This window comes from Meriones unguiculatus, chromosome X (assembly GCF_030254825.1).
Source record: "Meriones unguiculatus strain TT.TT164.6M chromosome X, Bangor_MerUng_6.1, whole genome shotgun sequence".
NCBI lineage: Eukaryota > Metazoa > Chordata > Mammalia > Rodentia > Muridae > Meriones > Meriones unguiculatus.
Window position 1 is genome coordinate 75,961,738 of NC_083369.1, and position 15,284 is coordinate 75,977,021.

General features: G+C 42.9%; 1 protein-coding gene across 1 annotated transcript in view; it reads right to left on the reverse strand.

The window, feature by feature from the left end:
* Positions 1–15,284, reverse strand: part of Kiaa1210 (KIAA1210 ortholog) — a 68,640-nt gene that overhangs the window by 4,444 nt on the left and 48,912 nt on the right. Inside the window, exons 6-9 of the mRNA XM_060374657.1 lie at positions 11,391–11,570; positions 9,122–9,227; positions 2,228–6,769; positions 799–986 (exon numbers count right to left, since the gene is read on the reverse strand). Coding sequence (XP_060230640.1) covers positions 799–986; positions 2,228–6,769; positions 9,122–9,227; positions 11,391–11,570 — 5,016 coding nt within the window. The remainder of the gene's footprint in view (positions 1–798; positions 987–2,227; positions 6,770–9,121; positions 9,228–11,390; positions 11,571–15,284) is intronic.

Genomic DNA, 15,284 nt, shown 5'->3' on the forward strand with positions numbered 1-15,284 from the left:
TGCCCTGTGATGGCTTCATCATAGGGTTTGTGTTCAGGTAACCCTTATTTCACATATAATAGCCAAAAAAAGTGCCAGAGTAATGATGCTGGCCATCCAGATAAAAGAAAGAAGCCGGGAAGTGCTTCCATTACACGAATAAGCAAGAATCCTGGACTTACTAAGAAAATTGTAAAACATTATATGTCGAGGTTGCTAAAAATCCATATTAAGAACATATCTAATTTTGAAATTAGGAAGAATGAGAGCTTTGAGCTCAGATTTGAAAAGTTAAGAGCCACAGTGTATAAGTAATGATTGAAAAGGAAAAGGACATTCAATTACATGGCTCTTGACTGTGTGCAGCTCCAGGCATCCAGAGAAAATACTGTAATGTATTCTCTGGGAATAAAGAGGCCTACTGTGTTTATAGTTTAATTCTCATTTATGAATATTTATTTTATATGTATATACAGTATTTGAAAGCATATAGTCACTCATTTTTTACCCTACTGGTTATCTCTAATTTGTTGATGTTGTTTGTAGTAATAGGGCTATTATTGATTTGTCTACTTCTCTTTCAACAACCAATTTCATTGAATTCTGCTTTAGAATATTTAGGACAGGGTTTGCTTTATAGACTCTCCTCATATACATCACTTTTCATAAACCCTGTAAGAGAATCAACACAGTCATATTTGTGTGAATGCAAAATAAAGACCCTTGAAGAATTGTCCTTCATTAATGCTCCCAATACGAGACAGTGACTTCATTTCTGTCATAACTTCCAGTGCAAACTTAATCAGCAATTCCACTAACCTTTCGTAGTAATTCCGAGTCTGGATCATATTTTGACTCATACCTAGGTTCCTTGGTCTCAGCCCTAATTTCAGCTCTATTCCTGGGTTTTTTAGCAAAGTAGGATGGAGTGCCTCTTTGCCTCTGTTTTGCCACAGTGATACAACCTGACTCTGTCGTTGAGTCTGCCTTCCAATTAGAAGTGTTTCCTGGGAAAGAAAGAAAAAAAAATTAGAACTGAACCCAGGCAGAAAGGGTCTTCACTCTGGTTGAGGTTGCTCACAGTAGTGCTCCAAATAGGATCTTTTTTGGTTGCCAAGCAAAAGTAAATAGATTTCAATTAGAGAAGGGCTATTCTCTTTTGTACCTTTCCTAAAAAGTGAAAAGGGAGGATAGAGTAGTTAAATAGCTGTGCTTTACAAGCAGCTCAGTCTCCATGTGGATCTCTGAGTGAGGGGAGCAGGGGCTGCCTCTATCATGAACTCATTTGACTGTTCTTTGATCACTAGCTCCTGATGATGTGGACTTACCAGGCCACAGAGGAAGGGGATCCAGGTAGTCCTGATGAGATTTAACAAGCTATGGGCAGATGGCAATAGTGGAGAACTCCCCCTTTCAGTTGACTGGGGGAAGGGGATAGGGAGGAAGAGAGAGGGAGGGTGGGACTGGGAGGAATTGAGGGAGGGGGCTTCAATCAGGATATATAATGAATAAATTGTGAAGAAAAAATATAAATGGGCATACTGTCCCTTACTTGACATTTTATTTCCTTTAGCCATCTCACTTCCCATCCACAAATCAGGACAGGACAATGGTTGACAGGTAGGGTGAGATAACTCTCAAGACAGCAGAAGCTCAGACCATTGATATAATTCCCCAACTCTAAGAAAACATCTTACAGCATCTGTTACTTCTTCATCCCTTGTGCAAATATCATGGTGAAATAGGTATGATTGGAGGCAGAGACAAGACTATGTATAGATGATACTTAGGGTACAACATTTTTAGGAAATAATAGCATTTATAAGGTCACCTTAAATCATGGTGATTTCAGAGTAAGAATGTAAACATATTGCTCTTAACAAACTGGGTTTTCAACATCTGTTTTGAAGGTAAAAGTAACATGAAGTATGTAAGGGGTTATTTTTTTTAAACCACACAATTCTGCCCAAAGTATACTACATATAAGGTAGATGAAGAAGGAAGAGGAGGTGATCATGAAAACTTAATGGATCTCCTGACTGCTGCCTCCTTGGGAAAAGGGAGACTCCAAAGGAGTTACTTCTGAATGTATTCATCCAGAATGGAATACTATCCCATCTCTAAACCCACAAATAATCCCGCCAAAGCAACAGTACAGTTGGAAACCTAGAGACTAGAGAGTTCACAGCCCACTCATGCAAGGCTTGGCCTTACAGGTCTTCCCTCTACCTGAAGACAAATCTCTCACCTGGAGGCTTGTAAACTGCTGGTTTCTTGAAAATGCCTTGATATCTGGGCCTGTTCCCTTGCTTTTCCACAAAGCTAAGTGTTGGGCTAAACTTCTCTGGGCCTCTACTGAGGTCCTGGAGATCTTCTTTGTTCACCGATTCTTTGCTTATTGATGATGAAACTGGGACAAATGATGTGAAAAGATCTGGTTTCTCCATCCCACTCTTTTGTGAGATTCTTCGCAGTCGCACTCCAAAAACATTTTCAACCTCAGTCTTGCTGGTGGATAGGACTGAAGGACTCTCATTTCCATCATGACTCTGAGGAACTTCCTCCTTAGAATAAATGCCCGGGGAAACGAATGCTTTCTGGTCAGGAACAGTAGTGAATGTGCCAGGTTTGGTATCAGAAATCAGGGTGCTTTTAGGTAAGTCCTCATAGCCTTTACTGTATTTCATGGACTTTGTTGAAGAAGCTGGGGCTTTTGGCATGGACCAGCTGCCAGTATTCTTCTCAGAAATGGTTCCTTCAGCAGCAGAATTGGCAGAACTTAAATAAATTTGTTGCTGATAGTCAGTGATCAAGACAGCCTCAATAGGCTGACCGGGACGCCGATGCTCTTCAGGACTGCTCCACTCCACAGGAACATTTGTGGAGCCTGTTGATAACTTCGGTGGCTGCAACTCAGACACTTGGAAGGCTTGAGAAGGTTCTGTGAACTGTAGATGTCCTTCAGACTTCTTCCACTCTTCAGGAAAATTGACAGAAACTGAGACTTTCTGCCTGTACTCAAGCTTACGCCGGGGCTGGGAGATGTCTTCTGCAGAACTGCTCCGCTTCACAGGGGCACCCTCAGAATATGGCAGAACTTCTTGAGGCTTTTCAGGCTTTCTGAGTAACTGAGAAGGCTGTTGTATGAGCAGATTCTTCAAACTGGTGTATTCCGTGGGTTCCTTGTCCCAGTTATATAAGAAAATGTGTTCATCGAGTTTAGGCTTCAACAGGGATCTGGATGGACGGCTGCGGCTCCGAATCATGGGCTTTGCATAAATGCCTATTTCATTAGCATTGCTTGCTGAAAATACTTGCTGTGCCATAAACTTCACAAATGACTGGGAAGGAGCTGTGCTCTTCTGTGGTTTATCAGAGCTGTCTTGAGGGTCAGCACCCTCAAGACGAGCGGACAGTTCCTGAATTTTAGATTTCGTTAAGAATGAGATGGGATGTTTGGAAGGCAGTGGCTTGGGAAGAATGCCTCCCTCAGTAGAGAGACTCTCAAAACTTGATGGTGTTTTCTGGACTTCATGTTTGGTAATGGTTTGGGAAGGATGTCCCGAAAGACATGCCTCCTTGTAAGGGTTCCACTCTTCCTCAACAACTTCTGGATTTGAGGCTTGTTGCTCAAATTCAGGGACTAAGCACAGCTGAGGAGCATTTTTGGAAGGCGTTGACTCCGTAGGAAGCCTCCATTCTTCAGAAGCTCTCACTGAATCTGGGGAATCATCTTCCTTGGATTCTGAGCTCATGGAGGGCGAAGAATGATGCCTTCCTGGCTTTATCATTGTAGAAACTCCCTTCTCTGCTGTATAGCTCTCTGGATCTGCTCTTGGCTGGAAACGGAATCTGGAAGGCATTAGCTCCACAGAGCTGCTCTGTGGCACAGAAACACTTACTAACTCAGTGGAGACTGTCCCCATCAAGGGCTGAGAAGGCATTATGGGAGGTGGTGGAGCAATAGGAATGCCCCATGCAGCAGCAGCGGCGGCGGCAGCGGCAGCAGCGGCAGCGGCAGCAGCAGCAGCACTGTCTGAAGGTGCAGAGCCATGTTCAAATGGAGTAGTCTGCCATGGCTGCAAAGGGTGTCTAGTGGACATTGGCTCTACAGAGATGATCTGTTGTGCAGGTGTGTTCATGGATCCTGTGGAGACTGGTTGTTTGACTACAGATCCCATCAAGGGCTGAGAAGGCATTCTGGGAGCTGCTGAATAAATGGGAATGGCCCATGCAACAGGAACAGTGCCTGGGAGTATAGACCTTTGCTCAAAGGTAGGGGCCACCGATGGATCAGAAGGACTTCTGGGAGGAACTAGTTGCATGGATATGCTCCCTTGGGCCTCAAGGCTCTCTGGAGCTGTGGGAACTTGCATAAATTTAGGGTTTGCCTGTGTTTGAAAGATATGCTGAGGAGAGAGTGCCTCCATAGAACTGCTCCATAGGGTGGAAGTGCTCACTGAATCTTGGCTCATCTGTGGCTGGAATTTGGACTTCACTGAAGGCTGAGGAGGAAGAGGCTCCACCACAGTGGCACCTTCTACAGAGGTGCTTTCTGAGACTAGTTGGCTTTGAGGACTTGGTAAGGACTGAGCAGGATATGTTGAGTGCATTGGGTCCATGGACATCATCTTAGCAGCAACAGCCTTGGATTCTAAAGGCACATTTTGATAAGGCTGCAGCATAGGCTGGGAAAGGGTCTGAGGCACATGCTCCAAAGAAGTGTTCCCTTCAAATCCTGTGTTCTCTGGAGCTAAAGAAAATGATTGCATCCCTTGAAGCTTCATCTGTGGCTGGAAAAAGTGCATTGCAAACCTTGGATCCATAGAAATCCCTCTGTAGGATGCCTGTTGCTGGATGAAGGGATTCAACAGTGGCTGAAGATGATGCTGAGGAGGCAAGGGCTCTATGGATGCACAACCCTCAAATGCATCACTTTCTGCACCCAACAATATTTCTTTCTTGATGCTTTGTTGCACAGAGGACTGGGAAGGTTGTCTAAGAGTCTGTGAAGCAACACTTTCTTCAAAAATGGCAAGTTCTGGGCCTGCAGAAACTTCTTGCTCAAACACTGGTCTGGTTGGCGGCTGAAAATTATGTCTGAGAAACAGTACCTCCATAGAAGCTGCCTCTTCCATGGTCGCAACATCTGAATAGGAGGGAACGTTTTGCTCATCATGGTGCCCCACTGGGTGCTTAGAAGCCTTTTTAGGGGACAGTGGCTGCATAAAAATGTCCCAGTCGGCAGCCACACCCTCTACCTCTACAAATTCTTGATGCTCAGCCTGAGCGCTCAACCGTGATTCCCCAGTGTGGCTGGGAGGCAATTTTTCCATAGATCTGCTCTGTCCCATAGAAATGTTCATTGTGGTGGGGGTTTGTTGTTGACTAATAGAACTCACAGTGGGTGAAGAAGTGGTCTTGGGGAACACCGGCTTGGCAGAAACACTCCGCTCTTTTGGAGCACTCTTTGAAACTGGGACTGCTTCTTGCTGGTCTCTGAACTGACCTGAAGCCTGCTCTGAGCTGGTCTGATCCTCAGAGCTGTGGCACTTCTCCATGTAACTACTTGATTCTGTGGAAGCTTCCTTTTCCTCAGACACATGCACAGCCTGTGAATGGCAGGTGGAAGTCAGCTGCTCTTCAGAGATGGAACCTAGGGTGAAATTTTTTGATTCTGAACATTCTTCAAAGTCCTCCAAGGAATGGGAAGAGTGAGATGTCAGTTCCTCACAACTTCTCTCATCTTCTGAAGAACTCTGTGGCTCTGAAAAGCCTTCTCTAGCTCCGGGTTTCCCTAATGACTGGGAGGAATATCTGAGAGGCTGTTTCTGCTCCATCGTGCTCAGTCCTGCATCTACACTTTCTGATTTGAGGAAGACATCATCGTCATCATCATCATCATCATCCTCACCATCATCATCTTTAGCCTGGAAAGGATGTGCAGGATCCAGCTGCATTTCAGAACTACTCTCATACTCTGAGGTACTCTTTGAATCTGAGGAGATATCCCTTGCATTTGGCCACCTTCTGAGAGGGAAAGGTGATATCTGCGTAGAAACATCCCCTTCTGTGGTAGCACTTGAAACGCTTGCAGAAAGGGCCTTGAAACCACTTCCGGAATGCCTCTTTTTGTAGGAAGTTGTGCTCTCCAAGGATAATTCCATTTTGGGTTGACATTTTTGTGAACCAGGGCTGGATGCTTTTTCCTCTTCTCCATGGACTTTACTCAAGACAGTGGCCTTTTCTTGGCTGGTAGGAGATTTTTGTGTCCATGGCAACATAGCAGCTCTATTCTTTCTCTTCTTGACTTCAGAAGACCTATCTTCTTGGCACCGTGGTGGACCACTGACCATGGACTCCACTACATCTGTAGGTATAGGTTGTGGTGCTAGCGCTCTTTGAGCTTCAACATTTATGTCACCCATTTCCCTCTTCATAACCCCTTTATCTGACAGCATCTCCTCAGAACGAGCAATTTTTGATTCTGTGGTTGTATGTTGTGCTGTGCCTTTCTTCTCCAAGAAAAGGTGTAAGAAAGAGTGCTCTTCACCAGCCATCTCTTTATTAGGTGAGGACTCAGATCTACTGCCTAGGCCATGCTCTTGAGTGGATTTTAGAAGGCTTCTTTCTATGATCTCCCACTCATTTTTGGCCCTTCTACATCTTCTTGGATTTGATCCTGAAACTGAGCAACCCACGCTTGAGGGAGCATCAGTGCTTAGAGCTTGATCTCTTGTCTCCTTATCTTGAGTCTCAGGTTTGTAACTCTTCTCCTGGCTTGAGAGTTCTATACCAAATGTGAAAAGAAAGAGAAATACGTGTGCTTTAGGCTGCTTTAGAATTCTGAAAAGAGTACTACTCTTTTTTCCTGGTCATGTTTGCTACCAAATTCCCTGGTATGTAGAAGCAACTACGCAGAGGACATTCCCCTTTTCACAAATCAATTTAAGCCATGAGAAAAGATATCAAAGGGAAATTTCAACCTTATGAGTAGATGGTCCTGAGCTGGCTCATTAGCACTTTATCAGTAGTCTGGTCGACCATTAGGTGTGAAATTAAAAAAGAAGCAAAATGTGATCTTGTAACAGTGATTACATTTGAGAAACCTGGCTGGAGCAGGAGCAAAGGGAGTGCCTTTTATAAATGCCTTTTATATTATTATTTTGTGTATGTGGGTATTTTGCATGCATGTATGCCTGTGCTCTATATATGTGCCTGGTGCCTCGTGTCTGTGGAGGCCAGAAGAGGGCATAAGATCCCTTGTATCTGGAATTACAGATGACTATGAACCTCCAAATTGGGAAATTATACCCGAGTCCTCTGGAAGAGCACCAAGTAAGTGCTCTTAATCTCAGATCCCTCTCTCCAGCCCAGCAAGGGGATTTTTTTTTTTATTTTCTGAATAGTATTTCTATTTTCTATATAGTACTTATCCAAACTTCTTGGAATTTTATATTATATGGATTCATGCTTTTTTCCCAGAAAAAAAAAAGTCAAATTATTTGAGAGGATTATCCTCCCCCTCCTTTTCATTTTTACCTTCTTGTCTTAAAACAATCCTGAATAACACACATGTAAAGCAGTTCTCTGAATACATGCAAAGCAATACTCTCAAGGCCTCAGCAATTCCATTTGTGAGACTACTCCTTCTAGGACCTTTTCCTAAGCAACTCAGTTTGATCTAAGTGGCAGAGCTCCAGTGGCTTCTCTTTTTTCACAGAGATTGTATATGGAGTGCCACCTAGTGGTTGCATGTGCAGCATATGGCACAGGGAAGAGTGTGTTAGGTCTTGTCTCAAGCAGGCCCTTCCTGTGGAACAGCAACCAAGCTACCCCAGGAATATGGACTCAGTTCTATCTCCACATGTGAAAGGGACAACTTTGGAAAATGATATTATACTCTTAATGTGCGTCCCTTTTTTCCTCCCTCCCTCTGGTCTTTCTTTGAAAGTCTTTTTTAGTGTTTTTTTTTGGGGGGGGGGAGTTGGAAAACATGCTTAAGGAAGTCTCATCTCTGAAACTACATGCGAAATTATCTGTGGAAAAATCTTGACAACCATCCAACCTAACTGATGAAACCAAAATTTCATTTAGTCAGACCTTGCATGCAATTAGCTTGCCATCGAGTTAACGCTGAAATCTGTCTAGGCACACAGAGACTTTTTCACTCTGGCAGCATTTGTTTGGAAAGTGGTCAGGTGACGGCTGCCAAGGTTATCTAGCAGCAGCTGTGCAAATCTCTGGTAGCCGTGGGTATGTGAAGTCATTATGGACACAAAACCTTCTCTATACTGGAAGAGAAAGGTAACTCTTATAAAAATAATTTGAGAGGAAGCAGTTTGGTTGTTCCTATCTTGTTATGTTGTTGAGGAAGAATACTGAATAGGCCATCACTGGCTGCACTCTGTAGAACTCAGGCAGCATGTTAACTTGAAAGAATTAAACACACTTACAAACAAAGTACCTCTCTGGCTGGAAATTTGTTTAGCTAGAATAGAAAGCCATGTTTTCATTTACATGAAAAAGAAAACCTTTTCTGCAAAGCCTGTACAAACTTTGTTTTTACTGGTTCAGGTGGAGAATCTCTGGTGGTACTTGCGTGAACCTTTTCTTAATTAAAAGTTTTGGTTTTATGATTCCTAAATTATGTATATGGATATGGACTTCAGAGAAGGTCCTCATACCTATTCACTAGTAAGCTAGGCAGAATGACAGAAGGGTCGCACAAAGTCTCCCACAGTGGAGACCTGCCTTCTTGGGTTTTGGTGAGGTGTCCAGGGTCCTAATACATGCACAGGCTTTTACTATTTTTTTTAATTATGTGTATGGGTATGTGCACAGAGGTGCCCACAGAAGCCATAGATGTCAGATCCCCCACCCCCACCCCCTGCTGCTGGTTTTACAGCAGTTGTGAGCTTCCTGACTTGAGTGCTGAGACTCAAACTAAGGTCTTCTGAAAGCAGTACATGCTCTTAGTTACTGGATTTTCTCTCCAGTTTGCTTGTTTGCATCTGACATTGAAAAACCCCAAGAGGATCCAGGGTAGCAGTCCTGAGGTCATTTTTGTTTATAATTCCCACCACATTGCACTGGGCAGTGAAGCCCAAGATCCACTGGCTGGCAGTGAAGGGGTGCTAACCTGTGCCGTCCCTTTTCTGCTCCTTTTGGTCAGCTTGTTTCATCTTCACTGTAGTCTTTTCTTTGGATGGTAGTGAATGCTGCTGCTCTTCCTGCTTTACTTTCACCTGAAACAAAGGTTTTTTTTTTAAGACCTTTTTACTGATTGGCATGGTTCTCAGACTTTTTCATGAGTGAGCTAGGCAGAAAGCAGAAAGCCAAAAGAGTCGCACAAAGTCTCCCAAAGCAGACAGCCTACCTCTCTGGGTTGTGGTGGTATGTCCAGGGACCCAGTGCATTATAGGCCTTGGCCCCTAGGTTACCATACTTGCTTCTGGAACAACTCTCAACTCATATTTAATCCATGTCTTAAAACAAATTTGAGATATCTTTTTTCACTTTTATTTTTGAGATTGTAATATCATGACAACACTTCTGCATTCTCCTCCCTCCAAATCCTTCCATGTACTCCTCCTTGTTTCCTTTCAAATTTGTGGCCTCTTTTCATTGTTATTACATGAATATGTGTAGGTGCATATCATATGTATTTATGTAGTCCTATATAGTACCTGCTTTGCTTGATCCATATAACATTACTTGTATGTGTATGTTTTTCAGGGCTGACCATTTGGTATTGGATAACCAGTCTGTGTGTTTTTCTCTGGGGAAGATTATTTCTCCCAATGTCAGTATGTTTTAGTTGCCTATAGTTCTTGATGTAGGCCTGATGCCTCTTGGGCTTTCTCCCATCTACTTTGCATGTCTATTGATGTGTTCAGGTCATGTTTAGGCAGTCATGTTGGTGAGACTTCATGGGTGAAGTTTCTGAATGGTAGAGGCAACTTTGGATGAGTGGCTGAATTATTTGTACTTTCATGCTCTCCCCTTAAGTTATGTGTGCTATCCAGTCTCCAAGTCTATTCCATCTACTTTAGTGCAGAATACCCGAAGAATTAGTTGAGTGTTTGACTGGCTAATTATTTTTGTAGAACACACATCCATTTAAACGCCGGTACCTTTGATTTCTTAACTTTAATTGAAAATTTCTTACAAAATCACCAGTCCATTGTCTTCTTTTTTAAAGGTTTTTATGACATTCATTTATCTATGTGCATATGTATGTGTGCATGCTCATGTGCAAATGTGTGTGCATGTGCCACACACAGTGTGCTCGGAGAAAAGAGGACAACTTGCAGGAGCCAGGGCTCTCTTTTTATATGGGTGCTAGGGATCAGACTCAGGTCCTCCCACTTCATGACAAGCAGTTTACTTAGCATACCTGTTGTCATGTGATTTTAAAGAAATTTTTTTCATATTTATTTTTGGTTTTGTTTTAATTATATATGTGGTGTGTCTCTGTATGGGTATGTGCACATGCGGCTGCAGGTATGTAAAGAGTCCAGAGGAAAACATTCACTCACTCAAGCAGGGGTTACAGGTAGCTATAAGCTGCCTGACATGGGCGCTAAAAACCTAAGCCGGGTCCTCAGTAAGAGCAGTATGAGTCATCAACCACTGAGCGATCTCTCCAGACCCCATTGCCATGATTCTAACTTACTCGCTTTGCCTAAATATATCCCTGCTTGCCAGTAACTCAAGTGTCAGAACTCTGTGGCAATGTGTGGAGGTCTTTGGAAGAGTTGGGAGCTAAAATCTGAATGATTGAAGTTCCTGAAAGCCTCCTCGGAAAGTGGAGCGGTGCAGTAGTTTATAACTCATATGTCTTCCATGAATAATAAGTCAAAGAATCTTTATCGAGACTAGAATTGAATACCCCCGGAAGAGAGGACTCAGGGCATTTCCAAGCACTAAAGCAATAAGCATGTTGTGCAGGGTTAACTCTGTTTCTGCTTTCTTCATTCCCTTTATAGAAAGTTCAAACACAGGACTTTTCATGTAACCAGCACAAGCTTGCTCACCCACTGCAAACACCAAGGCTAGGACAGTGCCGCGTGCATTAATATCCCTACTTAAGGAATGGATCACTCATCAACTGTATCCAACCTTTGTCTCTCAGGCAGCACATGCCCACATGTGACCAAGGTATCTATGAATGTGTCCCAACCAAAAGCAGCAAACTTCAAGCATTATGAGATATTCTGGGCATTTTTTTTTTTAATTCGGTTGCATGGTTCTGAAGTGTGAACTTTGTAGATAACAATGCCATGGCATGGCAGATTGTCAGATGTTTGGGTACATCTCTACACATATAGTTTCCTAGCAGCAGTGGGCATAGGCTAGACCTTGTCTTTTCTAAAACAGTTTAATATGGGGTCTCTTGAAAGACTTACAGATGTGGAAATTGTCTTCTTCTTCTTCTGTTTCCGGGGGTTTAAAGATATCTTGTGTTTAGCAGCTGAAGAATCCAAGCAGCCACGGGAGGTGGCTGGGGTGCTAAAGTGTGAGGGCTGCTGAGTGCTGCTTTGAGAGGACTGGGCTAGCTCAAGATCCGAAGACATTTCAGAGACACTCTGGAGAGTGGGAGAAAATAAGTGAGTAAATCCATACAGATGCTACCACTGCTCTGGAAGCCAGTAATGCTTCCTTCTCGCTGGAGAATGCTTAAGGAAACTTTTCATGGATGACTGCACTTTTTCTTTCTATGTTCAGTTTAAATGTCACACTTCCATTCCTTTGTAAATGAAAGCGAGAAACAGGAAGAAATGGGGGGGGTGGCTCCTTCATTCAGAAAGCAACCAGCAATGCCTTGCTGCCCTCACAATTAGAATATCAGCACATAGTGGAGTTTACAAGGTGTAATGTTTGTATGTTTTCTTGTTCCATTTCCCTTCTTAGTGACAGGAAGATATCTGGCTAGAAAGAGAGGTACATCCTGGGGGAAGGTGGACTTAGTGGAGCTCTGGGGTCACTCTGTTGGAGAGTTAGGTGGAGGAAAAAATCCAGCTGGAAGAAAGCATGTTTGCAAGCCGTGTTTTCATACAGAGCACAATAAGCTTATTTATATTTACTGTTCATGGGTAAACGGCTGATGGGAAGACTCCAGGAACTGACTTTCCCAACTCTAATGAATCATGGTTGGCTCTATCTCCCCAAACTATTTGGTTCTGGGACACCTAGTTCCATTCCTTGGCAGGAACTCTAAAATAGTCCCAAGGGGAGATAAGGGTACATAACATTTCCTATACATCCAAGATTCAGACCAGAGCTCACCCACCCCAATGTACCTGCAGAGAAGTCACATTGAATAGCAGGTGATGAGTCATCTTGCTCCTGGACATCAGTAGCAAATAATGCCACATTATTCCCTTTTTGTTTACCCACTAAGTCCTTTTCAAAGTAGTGTTCCACAATGCCAGGGACCTCTGGGTAAAAGGCAGAGTTCACATGAACCCACATTTCCAACAAACATTGTATGCTGATGCAAGGATAACCTCAGATGCTTATCTTGGCTCTAAACATGATCCTTTTATGGTCTTCCATTTCAGCCTCTGGGGGATGACCAGTGCTAATGGGTCAGGATGCTGATAAACCTAGATCACCTTTCTGATCTCACTTCTAATCATTCCAAGAGGAATATACTGCATCTGTTTTGTGGGATCAATCACTAACTAACACTAGCAGTGGCCTCAAGATTTTAACTCTTCCTTTGTTTTTGTTTTTTGTTTCTCTGTGTAGCCTTGGTTGCCCTGGAACTCACTCTGTAAATCAGGCTGGCCTTAAACTAAGAGATCTGCTGGCCTCTGCCTGCTTCTGCTTCCTAAGTGCTGAGATTAAAGTGTGTGCCACCCCTGCCTAGCTGTTAATTTTAATGCAACTGTCATCCATTAACTTATAAATATCTCTTCTCAATATAATTTATTTGGCTTACAATTACTAATTGAATACTCAGCACATAGAATTATATCCCTCGTTTTTATTGCTCTGAACTTCCTTTTTGCATAAAGGTCATCTTATGGTTCTGGTCTTGTAGGAGTGTATGGTAACATTTATACTACAGTTAACATGATACATCTCCCTCTTGCTTCCCTGTCCTCATCCTTCTACCATTTACTGATCTAGACACACTGCTGATTTATTGTTCTTCAAACAGTCTAAGCATGCTCTCCAGAGTCCTTTGTACTGATGAGCATGTTATTCACTGTGTCCATGTAGCTAGCTCCCTCACTTATGTAAGCTCTCGACTCAGAATCAGTTTCCTTATGGAAGCTACTTAAACATTTCAGCACTGGTGTGTGGGGGGGTTCAAGTGGTGGGCTTGCCCATTTGTGCATTCCTGAAGACTAGAGATCAGTACATCAGTGCTATTCCTCTGTCACTGTACACTTTTTTTTTTTTTTGAGACAAGGCTATTCGATGAACTTAGAGTTTGTCACTTTGGCTCAATTGTCTAGTGAGCCTGGGATCCATCTGTACTTGTCTCTCTGCCCCTAGCACTGAGGTTACAGATATGTAGGCTGCCAGACATGTTTTCTCCACAGGTTCTGAGCTCAGGTCCTTATGCCTGCACAGCAAGCATATTAACCACAGAACCCTCTCTCCAGCTCCAACTCTGACATTTTACAATCTTCTTTCTTGCACTGTTTTCCCCCAACACTATTATCACTGTATTATTTATGTTTTCTTTACTCATCTTTTTCATTGTCCATATTTCCCATTACAGTTTGAACTCCACAATGAAGAGTTTTTTCTATTTATTCTGGGGTCCGTGTGCACATGCCTGCATGCAGAGGCTAGGGAACAAGCTCAGGCGTTATTCCTTTGGGTGCTAGCTGTCTTTTCCTTTTGAAAGGAGGTCTCTCACTGGCCTGGAACTCGTGAAGTAGGCTAGTGTGGGTAGCCAGCAAGCCTCAGAGATCCACGTTTGCTCCTCTCCAGTGCTGAGATTATAAGTGAATGCAACCACACCTGGCTTTTTCTTTTCCTTTTAAAAATGAATTCTGAGGGTCAGACTCAGGTCTGTGTGACTGCAAGACTGGCACTATACCAACAGAACCACTTACCCACCCTTCACTTCTTTTTATATTGTGTGTCTGAGGGCACAGATGTTCACTGATGATTTGAACTGGTAAATTAATTGTGTTAAAGGCCGCCACCAGGTTTGCCTGTCTAAATATTGGTCAAGCAAGCTCTTCTGTTCCCTGTGTCACTTTAATCATTTTGTCTAAAGCTTCACTATTTTTGGTTAAGAGAACATCTAGGTTTATAAATCCTAAAAAGATACCATGCAACTTGCTTTGTAAGAAAGCCAGCTCAGGCTACCTAGATGGTAAACCATACAGACCAATTTTCATTCAGTTGGCCTCCCCAAACCTTGCAGTATGAAAGATTTATTCCAGTGACACTCATTCTATAGTATAACAGAAAGATCAGGCTAAGCAAAAACCTGTTCATTTCCTTATTGGGTATGTTCAAGATGAAGTTCATTCATTCCCAATCACAGTCAGATCTAATCACTGACCTACATCTGTCATCCAACCTGAATTAAAACTACAAAAAAAGCACCTGACTAAGGGACCTTGCACTCATACATTCAATTCAAACTAGCCCCCAGAGGCATAGTGTGTTGTGTGGAAATGGAGTTTATTAGGATTTTAGTATTTCCTTAAGCCCACCAGTGGGCTAAAAAATTGCTTATACTCTGGAGGTCTGGACAGTATTTCTTAATATAGTTTTCAAAAACACCCTCCCAATATTAAAATCATCCAGAAGAGGGTGGTGAGGGACATGTCAAGACCAGACAGTAGCTGGGGGTATAGCTCAGTGGTAAATACATGTGTGAAAAGTCCTGCATTCAATCCCCAGCATCCAGAACAAAATAAAACAGAACTGGAGGATAAGAATATCAGATGAATTGCCTTAGAATGACTTAATAAACTCGCCAAGGGGGTATTTTAGGGCCAAGGTAGAGAACAAGAACCATAACTGATTTAGCACATCTTCAAATCAAAGCACATGGAGTTCATAAATAATCCCATCAATTTTCTTAGAACAAGATGTAGGAACTTATGAGTTTCTTCTGGTTCCTTCTTAGGCCCCATCTCTTCCCTCAGCCATATTGTTTAGTACCTCCCTAGAAGAGTTACCAAGGAAGTCAATCATAAGATATTATGAGTTGGAGTCCAAGATGGCAGCTGCCAGTGCACACAGTTTCTGTTGGGCAAAAGAGCCGAAACTTGAAAACTGGTGAGTGGATGGGCGGCTAAAGTCAGAACATTGACTTTGAG